Source organism: Nakaseomyces bracarensis, assembly GCF_045282275.1.
Source record: "Nakaseomyces bracarensis strain CBM3 chromosome Unknown Scaff12_0, whole genome shotgun sequence".
Classification (NCBI taxonomy): domain Eukaryota; kingdom Fungi; phylum Ascomycota; class Saccharomycetes; order Saccharomycetales; family Saccharomycetaceae; genus Nakaseomyces; species Nakaseomyces bracarensis.
The window spans coordinates 856,534-879,139 of record NW_027263958.1 but is presented as its reverse complement, the minus strand read 5'-3'; the positions used below and the strand labels follow the sequence as shown (position 1 = coordinate 879,139).

Here is a 22,606-nt window from a genome sequence, read left to right as displayed (position 1 = left end):
TTCACTCATGGGTCACATCATTTGATGCTTAATATTGTATTGTACCTTTTTTTTGTTCTAAATACATACATGATAATAATATAAAAACATAACTAAATGCTATATCACGTCAAAAATCTTACCCATAATTCTATACTTTAACCATTCTACTGCATATCTTTGCGTATCGTCTTCTATAATTCCATCGATAGTACGCTGAACAGTAAAATCCAGATTTACTTCCTTTGTTACCTTATTAAGAACTTGAGGAAGTGCAGCAATTTCTAGGTTTTCAGGTAAGTTCTTTATGACCTCTAAATGCAGTACCCTAGACTCATCCACTGACTCTAATAATGCACGAATAAAATTTGGTTTATCCATGCTGTAACTAATCAAAAAATCTATCAGTTCTGGATCACCCCAACTCTTCACAAAATGAATAGCAAGATCAGGATCTTTTAGTTCATCAATGATTAATGATAAAGCCCTTTTTGTTTCACCGACTTTGCCCCATAAATATATCAACTCATGGTACAAATCCTTCGAATTCTTACAAACTGTGATGGCCTTCCTAACATCATAATGATGTTTAATTTTTAAAAAAGATAGTAGTTTCTTTCTCTCATACTTTGCTAACAGTCTTATGAGTAAGTCCTCGTAATTTATAGATAATGAAGAGTCGCTGTCAAATATATATTCCAATGTGTATAGTTCAAGCTTCTCAAGATCCGGCTCAGAATTAAAAGTATCGATCAAATATTGTAACTTTATAACTCTTATGGATCCAATAATAAATTCAAAACTAGGCTGAAATATTGACTGTATTTGATCTCTAGACAATTTTTCGATATCTTTGATATCCCCTTCAAAAGGTATTAATATTATTTCCATTAATCTTGATAGGAAATGTGATGTAAGTTTATATTGCCTTAATATTTGAAAAATTCTTGTATCTTTAATATCTATCATATATGGAACTGCTTTAGAGAATCGTTCTTGAGCCAAATTAATTGTTATCAATGACGACAAAACACTATTCTTCTTATCCTTATCATCTATACTTTCTTTCATATCTTCTAATAATTGCTCAATTTTTGTTAACTCAAAATCTTCAATAGGCCATCTGACAACAATTTCTTGAAAAATCTCTAATTTATTCTTTTTGAGTAGGCATTCCAAGGTTGCTTCATAAATGGATACTGGTAATCCTGAGCTTTGTTGGGGAAGATAAGCTGCTAAAATATCAGCATTTTCAGACTTCAAAAAGTCACTAAACAATAATTTCCAATCAGGCACAGAATCACTTATGTTATCACCCGAAGTCAATCTTTCAGTAACAACTGAAAACACGCTGATAGACATTTGTGCCGCACTCTCCCAATTATCATTTGCAGTAAGTTTTTGTACATATTCGACACCTAAATCAAAAATGTCAGAAGGGTTCAAAACTAATTTCCCTAGTTCCCATGCTTTTGCGAGATTCTTTTTCTCCTTATACCAAAGGTAATGATCATAAAGAGATAAAGTGTTAATTTTGATGCGATCTTCTGTACAAATAAGATAATATTCTGGTAGATTATTAGCTATATGCATCCCTAGGTGATAATCATTAAGATTCAGGCTTTGGTAGTTTTTTGTCACTATTTCATTTGAATACACTTCTGACATATCCAATAAATCTATTATTGACAATTCTGGTAAACAACCTCTCAATTTATTTTCACCCTGAGAAGCTGAAAACCCAAGACACATAAGTTGGTCACCTTTAAAGGAGGCAATGCCAGCCAAAAACAGGTCAGATACATAATGGCTTTCTTTCTCGACATTCCTTTCAGGAGTAACTCGTAAGCTGGAAGCTGCACTGGATATTATCGATCCGAGTTTAGCTGATTCATTTTTCAGTGAATTGCTAGCTGTTAGTTTAAAAGACCACAAATGCCTACCCCAACCAATTACAATCCTATCACGATCAATTTTATGCATAAAAGGCTTGAAGAGATCAGGTCTTTCAACTTCAGATTGGCTAGGAAATACCACTTTGAGAAGGGTAGTTTTACTAGGAATATCATTAAATGTAATTCCACCATCGTTCATCCATATCAAAATATCATCCACTATGAATATTCCTACGATCGGACCATTGTTCTTTTCTAGTGTAATATCAGAACGGTTGCCAAGCCAATTTTTTTGAGTTAAGATAACTTCACCTGCCATTCCACCTGATATAAATATCTTGGAAGTTTCATAATTGTGATGGAGCACAACAGCATTCACGGGTCTTTTGAAATCATATGCAATGAGATTTTGGGAATCCGAAAGAGACCCTATTACAATTGTTCCGTCTATCGATGCGGTGGCAATGGTCGCACCTTCGATATAAATTGAAAGAATGCTTGACCTATGGCATTTAATTGTTCGTACCTTGCTAAAGTCAGCCTTTGTTATATGTAATAAACCCATATGTGTTCCAAATGCAAAATAATCTGTGCCAAAAAAGCAAGTAGAAATGGCATCCCTTTTCGGTAGATCTTCAAAGAAATTCTTTATCCTACTAAATTTAAGTAGAGGAGGTTCCGTGTCATTATCGTCTTTATCACCATCGCTTTCATCATCACTGTCGTCATCACTGTCATCACCACTATAATCCTCACTATAATCCTCACCTCCATTCATAATATCAATATTGCTCTCTTCGTCATCACTCTCTTCACTGTTATTATTATCCTTGCTTCCATTATCGTTGTCATTAGAGATGTAGGTGTCTTCGGTTTCAAAGTCTTCATTACTTTTCGTTTCTATTAAACCGTTATCACCCTCTTCTCTGGGAGATTCATCGTTCGTGTTTATATTGTTTACAGTATGGGACCTTATATTAGTATCGTCAGCGCCATGGTGCTCATTATCTTCATCAGCAACAGTTATTCTTGTAACATCCGACTTGACTGAAATGAGGCCATCATTAGACAATTTATCACTTCCTGCTTCGGCTGACATCTCTAAAAGACTTGCAATCAATAATACAGTTAGCACTTTTTACCGAAACTAAACTCTGTATGCCATATACTAGAATACCAATAAATCAAATTACCTTATTTACGTATATGTATGAATTAATATCATTTCCCTTAAAAAAAAATCAGAAAAAGCAATTCCGAAGATTTAAAGAAAATTAAAAATTAATTATGTTAAGAAGTGTTTACATTCATCAGCTATATCGAACAAGGTTGCAGTGATACAGTTACAAAACCCTGTTTTTGTAACTCTATTTTGATCACTAGAAGATAATCATTATGGTTAGGGCAAGAAGAGGTGTATTACTGAAGTGTGATCCATCTATTAAGGCTTTGATTGTCCAGATAGATACTGAACGTCATGATATAATATTAGAAGAGCTGGACGATACTCATCTTTTGGTACATCCAACGAAGGTAGAATTTATTAAATTTGAACTGAATCGACTTTTGTCACAGAATATCTATAACCCGATGGAAGAAGAGGAGGAGGAAGGGAAATAGAATCTTTTAAATCAAAACCTTAGACTAAAAGGATCAGAACAAACTGCATTGTACTACTACTATTATTATTAACCATATATAGCATATATTGCTTTCATTATGACTTTTTTTATTACTTCACTGTATATTATTACATAGAGAATATTTTTATAGCATCTCAACGAATTCACTTCTAAACTATTATGTTTATTTATCCCTTCACTGTTAAATATAATAAAAAAATAAAAGAATAATTAAGTATATAATTTTTAAAACAACAATATTATTTTATATACAGAGGATGTTGTTTATGTTTTATGTTTAGATTAGATCATTAGTTGTCCTCTCTTTTATTATTAATATCTCCTAAAAAAAAAAAAGAGAGGATAATAAAAACAAAAAAAAAGTTAGGATTTATAAGCTATCACGGTTGTTCTTAGCTTATAAGGGAAATTACATATAGAAAGTTTGGTTTCGAATGTATCATGAATAATTATAAATGTCAACGTATTCCCAGGGTCTATTTCGAGGTTAGCCCTAATTCCTCTCTAATTTTAGCCTTCTCGGCCTCCACATCAAGACCAAATTCTTCTTTCAACCGTTTCTCGAGATTCAACCGTTTTTCTAACCTCTCTTTCTTCATCCTTGCCAATTCAGCTTTAATCTCATAGGGTTCCTTTGGTATTTGGTTCAGGGATTCAGGGTCAGGCCAAAACCCAGGAACATTTAATTTCTTATCCGTATCTGTACCAATATAATACATTACTGCAACAGGTGCCAACAAACAGAATGAAAATCTGAATATCTCTAATTGTGCCCTTGTGTATCTGAATCTCATCTTTTTTTATCTTTTATACCCTATATTAAGTATTTTTTTTTATGTTGTTTAGTTAATTGTTATAGATACTCCCTGTTCTCCTAAAAAGAAAGCATATAAAACACTAAAAACTAATCTTATCTACTTTGTACTTACAACGAAGATATATGGCATATGATGACTACATTATACATGTCATTTTTATATACCTATGTAATAATAATATCCGTTTTTTTCTCAGCTGAAGCTGGACCGAAACAAAAAACTAAATCAGAAACCCTACTCAAGATCCGGGTAACATGATAACAAAAAAAGAAACGAGAAAGTTATACATATCACATGGCGTACGTACAACAGTACAAACATGATTGTGTCACGTGTAGCAATTGAAATATTTTTTTTTTTGGTGTTTTTAATTTTTCGTGTTATTTGTACGGGTACTTCTATGGACAATAAATTGAAAGTACCAGTTTCTGCATAAGATCAATAAACGAAGATTAAAGTTATAAAAAAAGCTGATTTGTATGTGTATGCTATTATTTTTTTTGATTAAATATATAATTATTCTTCCAAATTCAGTTGTTTCAATGTGGCTTCTTCTATTTATTTTGTTTTATTTTTTTTCTGTTATTAATGTAGAGAGGGAGGGCAATGAGTAAAGATGAAAGTACCGTTAACTTAAACTACTCTGAGCTATTTGGCAAAATTGTCAGTAATGGGGAGCTTGACGGTGCAATCACATCGTTCTTGTATTACATGTTCCCCAAGGAACTATTTATCAGGGCTTTATCTCTTCTAGAATCCTCGGATATGTTTATATATGTATACGATGGTGCTACCGATACAACTGACTCTGCTCATGAAAAGGACACTACTGTGACTTCATTTCAGGAGCCACAACAGCAACATTTTTCTCAGGATACCATGGTACTGAATAAATATCTACCATTGCTATATGATGATGGAGATTTACAGTACAGGCTAATTGTAAGGTCCGACAATGTGCATGAGACACCGATATACGTAGATATAGAGAACTGGATATGCTCGTGCTCCGAGTTCAGTGAGATAATGGCTTCAAGTGTCAATGCTGGATGTGACCTGAAATCAGAGTTTCTTAGTGTGCTTGAGGATCTTAACGAGTTCTCTGAAGATAAGTTCGGGCAGATTGATGCTCATAGTTTGTCGATGCAGAAATATGTTAATCATAAGAAGCTGCTTTGTACACATCTCCTGGCGTATTCGATAGTTCTGAAATCTAATGAAAGAGTACTGAAATATTATGTCAAGGAGACCAGAAATGTGATATTAATCCCTATAAGCAGTATAGATGAGTGGTTGAAACTTCATATTAATGTACTAGGACATAAGTAAATAATGTTAATTAAAAAAAAAAATATAGATTATGTTTTGAAAAGTGTAAATTATTTATATATGTATATCTTATTACATCTACTGACTAAATGGAATTACATTTAGAGCAGAATGAAGAACTATAAAGGTTTATATTTTTCCTTTCATAGCATAAAAAATTGAGAAAAAATTAGTACCTATTATAAATAGACCATAAATTCATTAAAAAAAAAAATATAGTATTAGGAATCACGTTACCGAGTATAATGTGGCTTTATAATAACGAACACATCAGTATATTGAGTTATCGGTGTAGAGTGGGAAATAAGAACAAATAGTTTAGAAAAGGTTGAAAAGGAAAAAAAATTAATTTATTGACCGGAAAAGTTAAACTTGTTGAGCCCAAAAAGACTCGTCATTAAGAGAATATTAGTTTTTAGATCATCATTGCAGCTCAAACTAAGAGAGAGTATCTACTCTTGAACTTAGAACAAGTAGAAGACCAAAGCAGCCAAACCCAAACCGGAGGAGACAACCTTAGCAGCACCGTTAGCGTGGAGGGTGACATGTGGAGTGGAAGCTTGGGCGGCCAAAGTAGATGACTTAACTTGAGAGCTCACTTGTGGGGCCAAGGTAGTGGACTTAACTGGAGTGGTAGCTTCAGCGGCCAAAGTAGAAGACTTAACAGTAGTTGGGACAACTGGTTCTGGCTTTGGTAGCAGAGTTTTAGTGGTACCAACACCACCTGGGGTTGTTTCGCATCTGGTTTCAGTCAAGGTACATGGACAGTCAGTGACAGTTAGAGTAGTTGGAGCAGTGACAGTGATAGTCTTGTTACCGTGAATAATCTCAGTTGGTTCTGGACAGTAAGTGGTGTAAGCAGTGACGACTTCAACGTCAGTGACCCAGAAGGTAGATTGTGGAATTAGAGTGTCGTTGTTGACAACTGGAGGTGGAAGAGGAGTAGTAGTGATGTTTCCGACTGGTGGAGTAACGATAGGAGTAGTAGTGGTGGTGTTGTCAACAATTGGAGCTGGAGCTGGGACTGGAGTAGTAGTGGTTGTGTTGTCAACAATTGGCACAGGAGCTGGAGCAACAGTAGCAGAAGTGATGATACTGCTACTAGTGTCATTGGCAGCAACAGCATCGCCCACAGCGGTAGAAGTAACAGCTGGGCTAGCTGGAATGGAGCTGTTAAAGACTTGACCAACAGCGAAAGCGGTTAGAACTGAAAGGGAAGCGAATGTAGATGTAAACTTCATTGTTAGTTTTTTATTTGTTTTTTTAGGCTAAATAAATTTGTTTTTGTTTTATTTTACTTGATTATATATATTTATGGTAAATAGAAAAGGTTTAAATCAACAGAATATACAAAAGTAAAGGCCCTTTATATACTTTTTTTTTTCTTCACTAATCTTAAAAATAATACAATGAGTTCTTGGTAATATCCCCCCCCCCCCATAAAAGCCCCTTATGCAGTCAATACCATCTATTCACTATTGATAGAACTTATTTTAACAAGAAAACATATAGAGAGAGATTCTAAAGCTCTACTATCTTTAGCAGTCCGAGAGGGCCAATTCCTATTGTTAATTTCTTTTACATCATAGACCAGTCTCTTTTGTTTTTCTTTTACTTATTTTACTTGGTTTTCCCAATGCGGAAAACATATTATGCATCGAATTGTAGATGGTTCATGCACTCTACCTCTTCATAGTGACTCAAGGTTTGTTTCTAGCTTTCTTTCTTTCTTTCTTTTTTTTCTAATTTGCTTCTAATTGCGGGTTTTAGCATGTAATGCATGCATTTTTTTTTCAGTGCCATAACACGTTAAGAAGGGCGGGATATAATAGAAAGCAGGAAGCAGCTTTGGGAGTGGGAAAGCCCATAAGGGAGCCTAACGAATTCAGGAGGGACGTAAGGTGAGGGGTGAAGAGAACAAGATTTCTAATACCTAATTTTACTGCATCTTCTTCACAGTTTTTCTGCTAAATATATCTTAGTCTTTCACTTAAAAACATGTTGCCTTTTTTTCTTAATTCCATCCTTTGTACGTGCCTTTCAAGGGGTAGCTCAAGTTTGTAAATTCATTTAAAATAGTAAAAAAAGGCTACTAAAAATAGGGCCCCTCAATATTTTCCATTAGGGATTTACTTTTCTTTTTTATGAAGGAATTTTTGGTTAAGATTTTTTTTTATCGCCCTTCCTTTTTATTTTAGTTTGTAGGAGTTGTTCTGTTGAAACCAAGCCATGTGTACGGGTTTTTTATTTGTAATGTGTAGATGGGTTCCAGTATTTCTATTGTTTTTTTAGCATATTTTAAAGATTGCTTTTTTTTGTTCGCTAAAAGAACCTGTCAGGTATCAAGCGGTGACCATTGAAGATTGAAAGTGGAAACAAGTAAAGAAGGGTCCATTTTTAGTTTTTTTTCAATATTTTTTTATTTCTCTTAGAAACCATCGTATGAAAATGGGAGGGGGACGAGAAACATGAAATTGGAAATGGGGTGGTGGGGGGGTTGCGGTCATGGAAAGGAGAGAGGGAGAGAGAGAGAAAAGTAGTTAAACTAATAACAAAAGTGATTTACGCTTATACTCTGCAAAATGTTCTGTGTTGAAAAGAGTAAATGTAAAAATAAACGTAAACACAAGGTGGTAGTGAGAGAGTGGGTAAAAATAAAAATGATACTACGTGAGTTGAAGAGAGGGCAAACAATAGCAATAAGAAAACAGCCCAAGCCATCTTTTTAGAATCTATAGGGATGCATGTGTCATTGTGCAAGCTTTATCAAGAAAGTTGCGCGAGGGAGGTATTTTGAAGGATAAAAAAGAAATAGAGAGCCCAATGCAAGAAAGAGAAAGAAAGAATAAAAAAGTAATTTTTGACATTTCTGTCCTACACAATGATGCGTATTTTAAAATGTATGTAGTATAATGACGTATATATTCAATTGAAAGTGGTAAAAACAAAACAGAGGAGAGTGGGAACAATGGGAAGGAAAAATATTAAAAAAAAAACAAGGAGGGGACTGCATTTAGTCGAATGAAAAAAAGAAATGCTGTATGATAAAAAACTAAATAAAAAATAGCTATTGATAAGGTGATGGAGTAATGGAATAGAATAAAACAAAACGAAAATAAATAAAATAAAATACAAAAAAGGAGTAGGGTGATACTGAGATAAGGAGTGAGAGGGGAGGGAGGTGGGAGAAGAGATGATTAAGAGAGGGGGGTGATGTCATTTGTTTCCATTCGTATTTTTTCTTGTTTTCATATTTCCATTTCTCAATCGTAAATGAAATTACCTGATATATCGAAAGGAATAGATGTAGTACTCTTTGTATTCAACTGTGGAGGGGTAGTCTTGAATCTTCGGTCTTTGTGCGAAGAGTGAGGGCTAGGGTGGGGTCCACTTACAGGATGTTCCACGAGGGCTACTCGAGCTTTTTTACCATTAGACCATTCCCAGAATAGACCAATCCTTCTCTTCATGAAAATCTCCCACCGATTATCCTTGTGTCCCATAGCATTATTCGCCACGAGCGCGCTTCGTAGGACGTGTTTTGCACCTTGTAGTCTTCTGCGCTTATTGTTATCATAGGTGAAGTTCTGAGATTTGACAAAGAAGTTGAATCCATCCTCTACCATTTCCAAGTCCTCGTCAAGGGATGCTGAGGCAATATCAGGGTTATATGTAGTGTTCATGGAATCATCCAGAAGCAAGTGGCAAGAGTTGTTTCGGTTGTTGGCCTTGGTAAACAGTGTCATGATAATAATGAGATACCTACACTTCGTGCCATGCATCGTGCTGCAATTTCTTTTCTCCAGTGAATCCAACTGTTTGGTGACTAGCTTTGAGAATCCGTCAATAATAATTAGACGAGGTTGACTTTTCTTTTCCTGTGAGACATGGCCTTGTTCTTCTTCGCCCACGGGGCTACTCTCTCGTACAGTATGATTGATGTCGTAGTCCAGGTTTCGCTGATAGAAATATAGCAGCTCAGTGAATTTTTTAATCCGAATAAACCGTATTCTACTAGTGTCCTCACCATCTTTCAGAGTCTGCTTTAGTAAGTGTGCGGGAATTGAGTCATGGGTAGATATCCATAATACTTCACCTTCGTCCCGTTTAAGGAAATTTCTAATTACCTCAGTGCCACACCAAGTCTTTCCTATTCCGGGAGGGCCATATATCTCATATATCGCCTTATACTTGAACCCCCCATCCAATTCACGGTCTAACTCTTCAATACCGGAAGGAATAGGCTTTGGTGTCTCCACCATCAATTGAGAAAGAGGTACCCCAAATGACATTTGTATTTATGATTTCTCTTGTATTATGTTTTCTTTTTTTTGTTTTGTTTTTTCTTGGTTGCTTGTAGCTGTGGTATGGTTAGTTTATTTTGCTGTTCGAATTCAGAAAATAAGGGTTGTGTTTATATCGGAAGCAGAAAACAATTTAACAAACTTCTTTTCCTAAATAGGTATTATCCACCTTCAAATCTAGAACTCCATTTTTATTCCTTTCATTCATATTATATTTAATTCCTCCTTCTATAAACTTTTTTCTTCAGAACAACCCGTGAAAATTACAAAAAAAATATTTTGCTCGCTACGAACAAATTAACTTACAAGTACATTCTTGCGTAGATGTCCTACGGGGAGTTATTTACGTATATATCAGATTTTACTGCCAAATAGACCCAACAATGAAAAACTTCCATTTTCGCAATTCACAACATTCCTACCCTGAAGCACAGAGAACACCGCATACATTTATAAAACCACCGTATAAAGTAGGCGACCAAAGTATAAAGCTTTTCTTGAATTATTACCGAAATAGTACAAAATAGGAATTGGCATTAAAAATTGTCTGGGTATTCCTAATTTAATTCTTCGTCGATTTCCGATTTAGGATATTTGTGCGTCTTTTCTTTTCATCCCTCTCATATGATTATTTTCTATTGTCTGTGTAAATAATATAATCAATTTAGTTGTCAGTAACAAATTCTTTCAATTCATTAGGTTGATAATATAAGAAACAGAAATAAAAAGAAATTAAAACAATAACAGACAAATTTTACAATTGGATAAAGCCTATTAATTATATTGTTACAGAAAAAATGCAATTGGAGAATTAAAACTTATAGAGGAAAAAAAGAAACAAATAACAATAAATGAAAGCAGAAAAAAAAATAATAATAATAATAATAAAAAAAAAAATTAGGGGTAGTAGAGAAAGTTGTATGGATTATTGAAGTTAGAATTGAAGAAGTTCAAAGTTCAAAGTTCAAAGATCAAAGACCAAAGTTTGAAAGAATCGAATGATAATATGGATTTCAATTCCAATACCAACGTCTATTAGCAACATTCAGTATTCAATCACTTCATCTATCATAGTAGGAATCTTTAGAATAGAATAGAGCTTATGATATGCATTTTGAGTAAACATGAAGAATAACAAGATAAAAGGAAACAAATGGAAACAAAAAATAAACATAAGATCACAAGAAATAATCCATTTGAGCCTTCTTTGTAGGTATGATGGTGTTCCCGACACCATTCTGTGCTTGTACAGCTTCAAATATAGTGTATTTCCTTTCCATGTCATCTTCTATTCGAAGCACAGCAGCAACATTTCCACATCTGTAACAATAATTTGGAGCAGACCATACCGTTACTAAGCCACCATCAAACATCTCCTTATAACCTTCCATTACCAATTGATGGGCTCTAGCTATAAGTTCGACATTATTGACATGCAAAAACTGGTCTACCTCTCCCTTTCCAAATAGAAACCCTGCACCTCTTGGAGACATTGACCATGTATCCACTTCCTCTGGGTCACTCCAAAGAAGATCACACATACCACCTTCATGGGGAACTTCTTGTTTTCTATCGATAGCTCTTATTTCGTTTAGTGTAGATATATCTGGAGATAAACCGCCATGTACGCAGAACACATTATTATTTATTATGGCACCTAGTGAAAGATAGTCAAAAACTTCACAACAATACCTCCAAACATTACTATTACCATATTTCCTCATAACTTCATCGTAGAACCCATAAACTTTGGTAATTTGTCGTGTTTCATGGTTTCCTCTTATTAATGTAATTCTATCAGGGTACCTCAGCTTGTGACAGAGCAGTAACAGGAAAGACTCCAAAGAATAAAAACCACGGTCCACAAAATCTCCCAAAAACACGTATCTTGTCTTTTCTACACCACCACTCTTTTCAAATAACGTCAATAAATCATGCAGCTGGCCATGAATATCTCCACATATTGTTACAGGTGTGTCAATTTTCGCCACATTAGATTCATTCATTAACAACTCTTGAGAGTCCATACATAAGGCATACACTGTTTCCTCAGGTATATACCTCCCTTGCTTCAAAGATTCTAAAATCTTATCCAAATCTACTTGCATCACTAAACTTTTTATTTTTCTCTTATATTAACCACCGATGATTAAGTAAACACGAAAACTTTAGGTAAAAAATAATGGACTTCAATAATGTACTTGAAAAATAATTATAGTATAGCTTTTGTGTAGTATTGTCAAGCGTTAAAATAGTAATATAGTTAACTATTTTAAGATTTCCAGTTTAACAGAGTTAATGATCAATGCACTTGTTTTGCTTTTATTTAATTTTCTTGGTTTGTTTTTTTTTTCAATTTTTTTTTCTTTCAAAAATTTCTTTCTTTTCTTTTTTATTTTCGTTACCTCTTGAATCAGGCAACCGCGAAATATTTGGGTGTGTAAGGAATATTCATACATAGAAAATAAATATATCGGTTTATAACTTATGGTATATCTAAATTATAATATCATTTATATATCTAAGATAGTCTATACATCTAATCATAACTATAAGTACAACAGGAAGAGATAAAAAGAATAAATTGATTTGTTGTGCATTGTTTGTTGTTGATTCATAAAATAAAATAATTTTATCTGTAAGAAGGAAAAAAATCATGTTTTTAATAATAACGTAGGTTAACGTAAATCATAAATTGTATCTTTACAGAAAGAAAACTGCAACGGTATGGAAAAAAAAGGATAAAGAAGAAAAAGAAATTAACGGTCATTACTTTGATTGTTTAGTTGTTTTTTTTAGTTTTTTTGTTTTTTATAGGAATTCTTGATTTATTTCATCTATTGAGATTCTTTCTTAACATTTTGAGTGGAAGCAGTTCTCTTCAAAACGTACTTAGCAGTGTTCTGTTCTGATTTCAAACTACTCTCACTATTCTTAAGATGACCTCTGGCATCCAAGTCAACAGTACCAGCACTTTGGAATAAGGAGACATCACCGACTAGTAACCCGAGAGTTTCTAAAACTTGTTGAGGGTCAGTTAAATGAGCTTTTGCAACTGTCTTCTTAGAAGCAGACCCCACAGTAACAGGGTAAAAGCCGAAATTACCGAATTTGTTACGGTCATCAGGGAACTTCTTATCCCAGACACCTTCGATAGTATTCAATTGTCTGAACATATCTTCATCAGTGAAGTCATCACCTAAACACAATATGAAATCAGGCATGTCAGTAATTGGAAGATTGCTGTCAACATCCTTCAACATGTCCTGAGCTTCACCGTGTTGATGCCAGACCAGACGCTTAACAATTTCACCCTTGTTAACAAATCTTGGACGAACTTCAATGTTAGCCTTACCTTCCATAACTTCTAGATCAAAATCGTCAGTGAATTTCAACAATTCCTTTTGTAGCTCAGTAGCATGGAATTCACCCAATTCTGGAACAGTTCTTCTATAATGCCATGTTAGAGCAACCTTCTTTCTCTCAATGAAAGAGCCTGGTGTACGTCTGGTGAATTCTTCCATGACTTCATTCACTCTGGTTTGCCATGACATATCAACCTTTTCAGTCAAGTTGACCCAATCTTCACTGGTGATATCTTTCATGAAACAACCATGTTCTGCACTTAAACCAAGTTGAGGAAGCTTTGAGCCCAACCATTTCTCCAAAAACTTCTGGTCTCTACCTGAGATAATCCAAATTTGGTTATTTGGGTCGGCAGCTAGCTTTGTTAAAATGGAGTACAGTCTTGCAGTTGGAATAGCAGCAGCTGGATCTTGGACAATTGGTGTCAAAGTACCATCATAGTCAAACAAGAACAAACGACGCTTGGCTTGCTTATAGTTCTCCAAAAGGATAGGTCTGTTCAAAGCTGGAGTAATTCTTTTCTGGTCTCCTGGAGTACCTAGAGAGTCGTCATGAATGATTTCCTTCAAAGATGCCAAGTATTTGTCAGTCCAGTCTTGGATTGTTGGAACCTCAGCCCACAACTTGTCCTCTAGAGAGGATTTTTCTTCCTTAGACATGTTCAAGGCCATATTAATCGATTTTGCCACGGCAACAGAGTCCCATGGGTTGACAAGTATAGCATCTTTCAACAAAGTGCTACTACCAGAGAACTCAGATAGAATCAATGGGTTACCGTAACTTAACGCATTCGAAGAGGACTTGTTAGACTTCAAAGTAACATACTCTAACGCAGTGGTGTTCATACCATCTCTCACACTGGTGATCAAACATAGATCAGCGACTCTCAATAAAGAAAGGTAAACATCCTTTGGAATACGCATGTAGTAGTGTTGAACAGGGGAGAAGTTCAAGGAACCATACTTGGAGTTGATTGCGTTGACCAACTCGTTCACCTGTTGTTCCAGTTTGATGGTTTCTGGAGAGTTTCTGTTAGCAGTTGGAGAACTAACTTGGATTAGAACAACTTGATCTCTCCAGTAAGGGTACATCTCCAAGAAAGTCTCAAATGCTCTCAATTTTTGTAGCACACCACGAACAGGGTCCAGACGATCTCTACCGATGATAATCTTCTTATTTTGGTAAGCTTGCTTAATGGCCAGCACTTTGGAGTCGATATCCTTCGTGAAGGCATCATGTAGAAGCTCCTTCGTGTTGACACCAATTGGTAAGGAGTCGACGATCAAGTCACCACCATAGGCACTAATCTGGTATTGGTCACTGCCGTCATCGTTCTTCGTTTTCTTGGCGGAGGAGTCAAGCAGTCTCTTGCAACTGGACACAAAGTGTCTGGAGAAGGACTCGTTCTGGAAACAGATCTTGTTAGCACCGAGCAGACCGTCCAAGATCTGCTTCCTACGTGGTAGACATCTGAAGTACTCATGACTGGGCCATGGAGCATGGTGGAAATAACCAATGGCAATGTCCTGATCATACCTCATTCTCAGCAGCTGTGGTAACAACAACAGGTAGTAGTCATGGATCCAGACGATATCGCCCTTCTCGTAGATCTCCGCAATCTTCATAGCGTACGCTTCGTTGAACTTCACGTAGTCATACCACCAGTTGTTCTCCTGGTGAATGTTGGAGTAAGATGGGTTTAGAATGTAGTGGAAAGTGGGCCAGATGACCTTCTCCGCATACGATCTCCACCTGCTCTGGTCTCTTCTAAGCAGCCACACAGGGTGCACGGTGCTGCCGCTGTTGGAAGAAGCCTCGTTGCTCTTCTCAGAGCTCTTCATCTTCGTCTGCAACGCTTCCGTTAGTCCGCCAATCTGCTCCTTGGTCAGGTACATTGGATCTTCCTCTGGAGAGTCATCCTTCCCGTCCTCCTTAGCGAAAGATGGAACACTAGACTCACGTGTAACCTCACCAGTCCAGCCGACAACATGGTGCTCTACACTCCCTTCTGTGTCGTAACTCAGATAATCAAGACTAGAATACAATGCACTGTTACCAGTCACATGTGTGATCTTCCAGTCATCATTCGTCTCCCCTAATTGTATCTTATATGGCAATTGTGAAACACAATTGATAATTCTCTGCTTCTTCTTCTTCTCAACAGGAACAGTCATTGTTTTATTTTTTTTTTAGTAATTCTCTATATGGTTACTTCTTTTTCAATTTCTCTATTAATTAAAAAAAAGTATTTCTTCAAATATACCAAAGTACCCCAATTATATATAAGATGAAACTCTAGTTCCTTTCTTAAAATAACCTCCTTGTTGTATATCAATTATATTTAAGGGGGTGGAAGGGGACTTTCAATATTTAATTTTTTTGCTTCTTTTTTTTTTTTTTTTTTTTGCCTTTATTGAAGTTCGTCTACCCCTTCCTTCTATTGAATTGAATTGAGATTTGAAAAATTGAAATAGGAAAAGCCAACCACTGCGGGGTCGCCTTCCTTTACGTGCGTTTTTTAACTTAAACGTTATATTTCAATTATCAACCCCACTAAAAGAAACGCATTATATCCCACTCTTATAGTTAGTTGTATTTTTATTAATGCAAGTGTATCTAAGAAAAGGAATGATATGCATTGTTCAATTATTACATATTACATAGAAAAAGAGATGGTATATTTGTTTTTAGAAGGGGGTTCAATGGAGGGGGTTACGGGGTATATATCTAATTTTAATTGTCCTCCCCCCTCCATTCCAATTGCCCCACCATCCTTCGTTAATCTCTTTCAAATATAGTCATGGGTAGTCATTACTTTTTTTTATTTTCTTATATAGTTCTATTGTTACAAATTTATTTTTTTTAGGAAATTGGGTGCGGGAGTGCCTATGTTTAGGGAATTGTTATACACTCCATATTTTGTTATGTTATACACTCCATATTTCGAATACTCTGGCCATAAGGAGGTATAGTTTCGCGAGTATATCCTGGGGTGCTTCAGGAGGAGGGTCTAGTATCATAGGTCTGGCAGCTGGGTTGCCTTGATTCAACTGGGATATGCATTGTAAGTTTGCGTGTATTCTCTTTAGGAAAGAAGCTGCTGATACGTCGGGTCGCATTGCCCTTTGTAACAGCAGACTATTCACGTGTAAGAGCAATTGTACTTTATACTGTGTCTGTTCTTCAACACTAGACATTTGTTGTACTCTTTTTTTTTTTATCACTTCTTTTTATTGCTTCTTATAGTTGTGTTTTTATTATTTACTTAAAAATATATGTAAAAATAGATTTTTGGTCATCTGAAATGTAGTATGATACGTATGGGGAACGTGATAATATGTTGTACGAAGCTTTAAAGAAATTGGGTTCCAATCCGTGGAGATAAAGGGTTCAGTTTATCGTTAGCTTTTTTTTTTTCTGTTTCTTTAAAGTTTTAAAAAACCATACGGATCCGTGGAATATTGTTTGGGAGGTAGAAGGGGCCGGAGGAGGGGTGCAGAGGGAAAAAATTAAAGGGAAGGAGTAGTAAAATGGACGTAGGAACGAAATTGAGAAGATCGACGAGGCGGCAATAACATAAAAAAAAACTAGTTGAAACCAGGAAGAAAAAAATAAGGCTTAGAAAGAGAAGAAGAACAATAAAAAAAGAAAGAGAGAAACGGATTCGGTATGGAAAAGCTGAACGGCGGCATAGTGGTAAGATAGTGTAGAAGGGGGAGTAAGTGGAGAAGTATTTCTGCAGAGAGAACGGGGAAGGGGAAGGGGTAGGAGGACGGGGGGGCCAGGATATTTTAAATACGTTTTTTACTTAAACATATTTCGCGCGTCTCCTAGACTGAAGAGGGTTAAACAAGGTTGCAGCTGAACTCCGCGGGGAAGGAGGAAACGGTGTTAAGGAGAGAAAATGAGAAGGGCAAAAAAAAGCCCAAAAAAATAAAAAGAAGCACAAAATTCTTTTAGAATTAAAAAAAAAAAAACAAATAAAATAAAACCCTGTGGGGGGGGGAAGGGAAGAGAAGAGAAGAGGGAAAATAAACAAAACCATCAACAATTACACAGTGTAGTTGTTTTTATTTAAAATACTTAACGCGTTGGTTCCCAGTATAGAGCCCGTAGAACAAATCGAGGCATAGCAGAAGTAAAAAAATTTTGTGTACGGAATTGCATATCGTAAATGCAAGGAAAATAACAACAGCAAAAGCAGAAAAAGAAAGAAATAAGAATAAAAACACAGAAAAAAAAAACATACTACGTCAAAAAAGAAGAGGAAGAACTTTATAGTAAGAAAAAGCGAAGAGAACAGAAGAGTGAGAGAGAGATCCATTGTGAACCAATGTTATCATATCATTATCATAGCTTGTTTTCCTGTTGGGCCTCTTTTATATTGTGTAGTTTAAAAAAAAAAAAAAAAAAGCTTGATTAGTAGACAAAAGCAGAAGAAAGAACAAAAAAAAAATTTATGGATGGAATGAACAAGCCGACAGAAAAATTTCGCTATATATAACGATAAGCATATAACAAAACAAAAAAAAAACTACGTTTTGAAGAAATTAACTAGATAAAGAAGAACATTGAACTGACATATCCTTTATATAATAAACGAACGTGACGATAATCAAAGGATTAAGAAATATATAACTATTATTATTAAAAAAGATTCTACAACCAAAGGTAAAAGGGAACTATAGATAATAAATATAATAAAATTAAAAATTAAAAGAAAAACAAGATGGGTGTAATATGGAATATAGGATGGTTTCTGAAGCAGGTAGTAGTATGCGGGCTTAATCAAAGGAATCTACTTACATTACCATTAAACTTTGCAATGAATTTCTCGCCGATATTTATATGGCTGTTTATCTTCCATCATGCCCAATGGATCCCGATCGATGTGCGGCCCACGATCCACTCCCACGTGGCGTTTTATGCAGACCAGTACCTCTTCGGTGATTACTGGTACGAGTTTCTTGAGCAGCTAGACGACATTGATCTGGTGCATTGGTCGTTCGTGACGAGCAGCGCTTTTCTGTTCATCGCCCTCGTGCTTCTGCCTGCGGCTCTGTGGTTCTATATGTATGTGGTGCAAAGGCGCACCCTTAATGTTTACGAGTGGTACGACGCGTTGATGCCGGTGCATCACAGAAAGAGCACGTGGCTTCTGCCACTGGCATTGCCTGCGATCTCATGGGTAGTGTTGAATCTGGGGCATTACTTTGCATACCAGGATGAGTCTAATTTCACGAAGACAAAGGACATGGTCGCCTGGTTCTTCTACGTTATCATGCATTTGACTGCGCCAATCTTAACCGCAGTATACCTGTACGTCTTCCATGCTCCGGGCATGGTGAAATGTTTTGGATTTGCACTCGGATTGCAGAATTTGGCTGGTGTATTCACACACTTGCTTGTGCCCATGGCTTCCCCATGGTTCACACATATGTACGGAATAGACGACACTGAGCACGTAAGCTATACCCAGGAAGGGTACGCTGCAGGGCTCACTAGGGTGGATAATCATCTGGGTACGCATCTAAATACCAATGGGTTTCACTTGTCTCCCATTGTGTTTGGTGCTGTGCCTTCTCTTCACAGCGCAATTGCATTTCAATGCTTCTTGTTCCTGTGTTTCAGAGCCTCCGGTTTGAAGCATACCTTTGCCAAGAAAGCAAACAACGGAGAAGACGATACACAAGGTATTTTACGCCAGTCACTTAAGAGTCACACTGCTTCTAGCAGCTCTTTGGAATTTGACATTGACGACGAGGAAGATGACTTTGATGAAGAAGATGAGGAGGATGAAATTAGAGGAAGTGATGACACATCGCATAAGTCTGCATCTTCTATTAATAACAACAGTGCTAGTACTAATAGTAATATTAGTAGCAATAGTAGTAACGTTGAAGAGTTCCAATTGCAGGATATGAATGAATTACAAGCTCCAGACCTGGAATTGCAAGGAGACAATAAACCACTGCATTTCGTGGGAAATTATGTTGAAGACACCTCATTGACAAACAAATGGTACTTGAAACCCGTGACTACAGGTATCCTTCCACCGTTACTTGCATCACTCTTTATCTCTGTACAATGGTGGACCACAATGTACTTAGATCATCATTGGAGGTTTGACCTGTTCGTCGGCGAATTCTACGCCCTCATAAGTTACACAATTATCAACAGGTTTTTTATACAGCCACGCGTGCTTAAGGAGTGGTACGACCTAAGAAGAGGCGTAAAATTCGACACCAGAAATGAAGCAAGAACAATGGGTATGAGAGTTTTCCAAGGTACGAATTGGGAATGGTTTTTCGATCCACTAGCATAAGATAAGTAGTTGAGGGGATTAAAGGAATAAAAAAAGAGCGGAACATAAAGGAGACAATAAGATAACGAAAAAAAATTAAGGAGCATTGTTTTTATTATTTCATCATTTTTATTAAAAATTCATTTTATTATTCATTTGCATATTCTTTTATTTCTCACATTAAAAAGATATTTCTTATATTTATTCCATTTCCCCTTTCGGTTTTGTTCCTCATTAATTTCATTACAGCACTTTTGAAAGGAAATAAAAAATAAACCTATAAAGTGATGAAGACTCATTACATATCTGTTTTGTTTTATTTGTTTATTTTTCTTTCTTTTCATTATATTCAGTTCTCTTTCTAATTGATACTTTTTCTTTTACATAAACTTGCATTGATAATTTATTTTATTTCTCTTTTGACTAACGTAAATATTAAAAACATCTTAAGTATAATATATAATAATCTATATCAATAATAACAATAATTTCAATATACCTTAACTATTAACATTATTAAGAAAGACGAAAAAAGTTGTGATGAGTCAGGGTAATAGGTTACAGAAAGCGAAGGCGAAAGGGAAAAAAAACAAGCGAAGACGGGAATGGGTATCATACAACACTATATACAAAAATTGAAGCTGGAGAATAGTTTTATGTTATATTAGGGCTATAAAGAGTTGAATTTTTGAAACAACATTAGCAACAAATACAGCAAATCGGAAAGATTAAAAAATGGCTTCTCCTACACTCCCATTGCATATGTATATCAGACCTTTGATCATTGAAGATTGTGATCAGGCTGTTGAACTAGAAAGTAAAGGATTCCCACCACATGAGAGGGCCTCTCCAGAGACAATTCAGTACCGTCTTCTGACCTGTCCAGAGCTATGCTCCGGGTTGTTCATTAGAGAGTTAGATTCTAACGGGAAGGATATCAAGGACGAGAAATTGCTAGGACATGTGATGGGTACAAAGATCAAAGGTAATTTCATTACGTTGGGTAGTATGAAACCTGGCTCCCACTTGGAGAGTAGTAGTACTATTGCTATACACTCTCTGGTGATTGACCCAGAGTACCAGAAGAAGAATCTAGCTACATTGTTGCTAACGGATTACATTCAGAAGTTGAGCAACCAGGAGGTCGGTAATAGAATCGTTATTATTGCCCACGAACACTTGATTCCATTCTATGAGAGAATTGGGTTCAAAGTAGTCTCAGAAAACAAGGATGTCTCCAAGGACCCAGACTTTAGCAGCACAAAATGGATCGACATGGAAAGACAACTAGTAAAGGAAGAATACGATAGCTGATACTTTATAAAACAATAAAAGTATTAACCTAGTATTTGAAAAAAATAGAAATAAAATTTTAAAAAGATAAAACAAGAAGATATAAAAGTTAATAAAAATATTAATGCTCTTTTTATTATTTTTTTTACCCCCTAGTACATTGTTTTATTCTCTATCTTCTGTATACATAAAAAATAAATGCATATAGGTTTAAATTATTTTCTACTTAAATTATAGTATTATAATGGGTGCGGATACCATTTACAATATACAATATTTTGCTATAATGAGAATAGAGCTTTCCTTTCCATGATTACTAAGCTCAAAACCATGACAATTTTTATTTATAGAGCTACATAACTGCTATAAAAAAACATCAAACTCCAACGTCATTTGCACATATGTAGGATAGATTTGCGAACAAATGGCTCTTGTCTCTCTCAAATAATAAACTGGAGAACAGATAATATACTGTCAGGCCCATGAAATCAGAATACATTGCCCTTCATAGAGTAACTATAGTAAAAAATACTAAAAAAAGAAAAAATAAATAAGGAAAAACTCCATGGTCCGGGGGTGTCTCTCTATATTAAATGACATATTAAGGATGGATATAAGGGGAGAGTAACATATACAATATACAAGGGGGTGGGTGATATTTGGTGATATCTTCTATACCAAATCATCTCTAATGATATTGGCTGGTATAAATAAATAATTTGACATATATATAGAGCTCAGTTTGTTTGTATTTTTTAAAACATGATTCTTTGTTTTCTTCCCCTACTTAACTTCTTTCTTATATTTAGTCCTTTGTTGTAGATTTTAAAACTCCGGATATTCTATCTAGATTTTGATACAAGAAATAAACTAAAAACACAAAACAAATTCATATTATTCAAAAATGTTGAGACAAGTTGTAGCATCTAACATTGCAAAGCCAATTACTCCTGTCGTTTCCAGATTAGCTGGTGTCAGACTATACACCAAGGATCATTTGAAGAAAGACCAGGATCAATATGAGAAGCAGGAACAAAAAATGTTTGACAAGAACAAGAAAGACCTAGAACAGTTCGAACATGGCAATAAGAAGTCCCGTGACTATAAGGCCGAAGACCTACAAGAAAAGGGTGAAAATGCCAGAGTCGAACAGAACAGACCAGACGATGGTGTTTACTAATTCTATTTTTTTTATTAAACACTACATTATTTATTTAATACATATCTTCATTTATTCATTTACTTAATTATATTTATTTATAGGTGGTCGATAATAGCTAATATTCAACAACAATCGATATATGACATGAAATACTGTGCTGAAATTTAATGAAATAAAAATACAATATATTAATATATCCTTAACCCAGAATATTATTTTATATAGTAAATTTCGTCTTTTATGTGAGTGGATACGAATTACATGTGACTCCTAGTTGTGTATTGGTGTGGTGTGTGGGTGTCCATGCCAACTCAGGTTGAATTTCTTGATTGACGGTTTTTTTGATGGTTTCTTGGTTTTTGCCCCACACAAATAAGAGTGGGACTCAAGGTTACCTCTTAATTAAGTAATTAAAAACCGGTTTTTTGATATTTTGATTTGGATATTGGATTGTTTTTAATGGATATCTTATGAGTATCAGCACTGAATATAGTTAAGAGAGGCTTAAGATTT

The 22,606-nt window shown here is 35.4% G+C and overlaps 12 protein-coding genes across 12 annotated transcripts; 5 read left to right on the top strand and 7 right to left on the bottom strand.

Annotated features, from left to right (window-relative positions):
• Positions 1-99: 99 nt before the first annotated feature.
• On the bottom strand, positions 100-2,973 carry VPS41 (Vps41p; the record flags this gene model as incomplete). Its single annotated transcript, XM_071053952.1, has 1 exon — positions 100-2,973. The coding sequence occupies one exon, from the start codon at positions 2,971-2,973 to the stop codon at positions 100-102; it is 2,874 nt and encodes a 957-aa protein (XP_070910364.1).
• Positions 2,974-3,269: 296 nt separating this feature from the next.
• TFB5 (TFIIH complex subunit TFB5) lies at positions 3,270-3,494 on the top strand (the record flags this gene model as incomplete). The annotated part of the gene is made up of 1 exon (XM_071053951.1): positions 3,270-3,494. The coding sequence occupies one exon, from the start codon at positions 3,270-3,272 to the stop codon at positions 3,492-3,494; it is 225 nt and encodes a 74-aa protein (XP_070910363.1).
• A 499-nt stretch (positions 3,495-3,993) lies between these two features.
• Positions 3,994-4,311, bottom strand: PET100 (Pet100p; the record flags this gene model as incomplete). The annotated part of the gene is made up of 1 exon (XM_071053950.1): positions 3,994-4,311. One exon carries the CDS (start codon positions 4,309-4,311, stop codon positions 3,994-3,996), a length of 318 nt encoding a protein of 105 aa, XP_070910362.1.
• Positions 4,312-4,941: 630 nt separating this feature from the next.
• Positions 4,942-5,664, top strand: SHU2 (Shu2p; the record flags this gene model as incomplete). The annotated part of the gene is made up of 1 exon (XM_071053949.1): positions 4,942-5,664. The coding sequence occupies one exon, from the start codon at positions 4,942-4,944 to the stop codon at positions 5,662-5,664; it is 723 nt and encodes a 240-aa protein (XP_070910361.1).
• A 464-nt stretch (positions 5,665-6,128) lies between these two features.
• SED1 (Sed1p) lies at positions 6,129-6,905 on the bottom strand (the record flags this gene model as incomplete). The annotated part of the gene is made up of 1 exon (XM_071053948.1): positions 6,129-6,905. One exon carries the CDS (start codon positions 6,903-6,905, stop codon positions 6,129-6,131), a length of 777 nt encoding a protein of 258 aa, XP_070910360.1.
• Positions 6,906-8,927: 2,022 nt separating this feature from the next.
• On the bottom strand, positions 8,928-9,956 carry RAD55 (putative DNA-dependent ATPase RAD55; the record flags this gene model as incomplete). Its single annotated transcript, XM_071053947.1, has 1 exon — positions 8,928-9,956. One exon carries the CDS (start codon positions 9,954-9,956, stop codon positions 8,928-8,930), a length of 1,029 nt encoding a protein of 342 aa, XP_070910359.1.
• Positions 9,957-11,146: 1,190 nt separating this feature from the next.
• Positions 11,147-12,076, bottom strand: PPH3 (phosphoprotein phosphatase PP4 catalytic subunit PPH3; the record flags this gene model as incomplete). The annotated part of the gene is made up of 1 exon (XM_071053946.1): positions 11,147-12,076. The coding sequence occupies one exon, from the start codon at positions 12,074-12,076 to the stop codon at positions 11,147-11,149; it is 930 nt and encodes a 309-aa protein (XP_070910358.1).
• Positions 12,077-12,805: 729 nt separating this feature from the next.
• Positions 12,806-15,508, bottom strand: TPS2 (trehalose-phosphatase TPS2; the record flags this gene model as incomplete). The annotated part of the gene is made up of 1 exon (XM_071053945.1): positions 12,806-15,508. One exon carries the CDS (start codon positions 15,506-15,508, stop codon positions 12,806-12,808), a length of 2,703 nt encoding a protein of 900 aa, XP_070910357.1.
• Positions 15,509-16,261: 753 nt separating this feature from the next.
• On the bottom strand, positions 16,262-16,531 carry SNF11 (Snf11p; the record flags this gene model as incomplete). Its single annotated transcript, XM_071053944.1, has 1 exon — positions 16,262-16,531. The coding sequence occupies one exon, from the start codon at positions 16,529-16,531 to the stop codon at positions 16,262-16,264; it is 270 nt and encodes an 89-aa protein (XP_070910356.1).
• Positions 16,532-18,063: 1,532 nt separating this feature from the next.
• On the top strand, positions 18,064-19,659 carry IPT1 (inositolphosphotransferase; the record flags this gene model as incomplete). The annotated part of the gene is made up of 1 exon (XM_071053943.1): positions 18,064-19,659. The coding sequence occupies one exon, from the start codon at positions 18,064-18,066 to the stop codon at positions 19,657-19,659; it is 1,596 nt and encodes a 531-aa protein (XP_070910355.1).
• Positions 19,660-20,373: 714 nt separating this feature from the next.
• Positions 20,374-20,952, top strand: PAA1 (polyamine acetyltransferase; the record flags this gene model as incomplete). The annotated part of the gene is made up of 1 exon (XM_071053942.1): positions 20,374-20,952. One exon carries the CDS (start codon positions 20,374-20,376, stop codon positions 20,950-20,952), a length of 579 nt encoding a protein of 192 aa, XP_070910354.1.
• An 883-nt stretch (positions 20,953-21,835) lies between these two features.
• Positions 21,836-22,111, top strand: FMP16 (Fmp16p; the record flags this gene model as incomplete). The annotated part of the gene is made up of 1 exon (XM_071053941.1): positions 21,836-22,111. The coding sequence occupies one exon, from the start codon at positions 21,836-21,838 to the stop codon at positions 22,109-22,111; it is 276 nt and encodes a 91-aa protein (XP_070910353.1).
• Between the last annotated feature and the right edge of the window lie 495 nt (positions 22,112-22,606).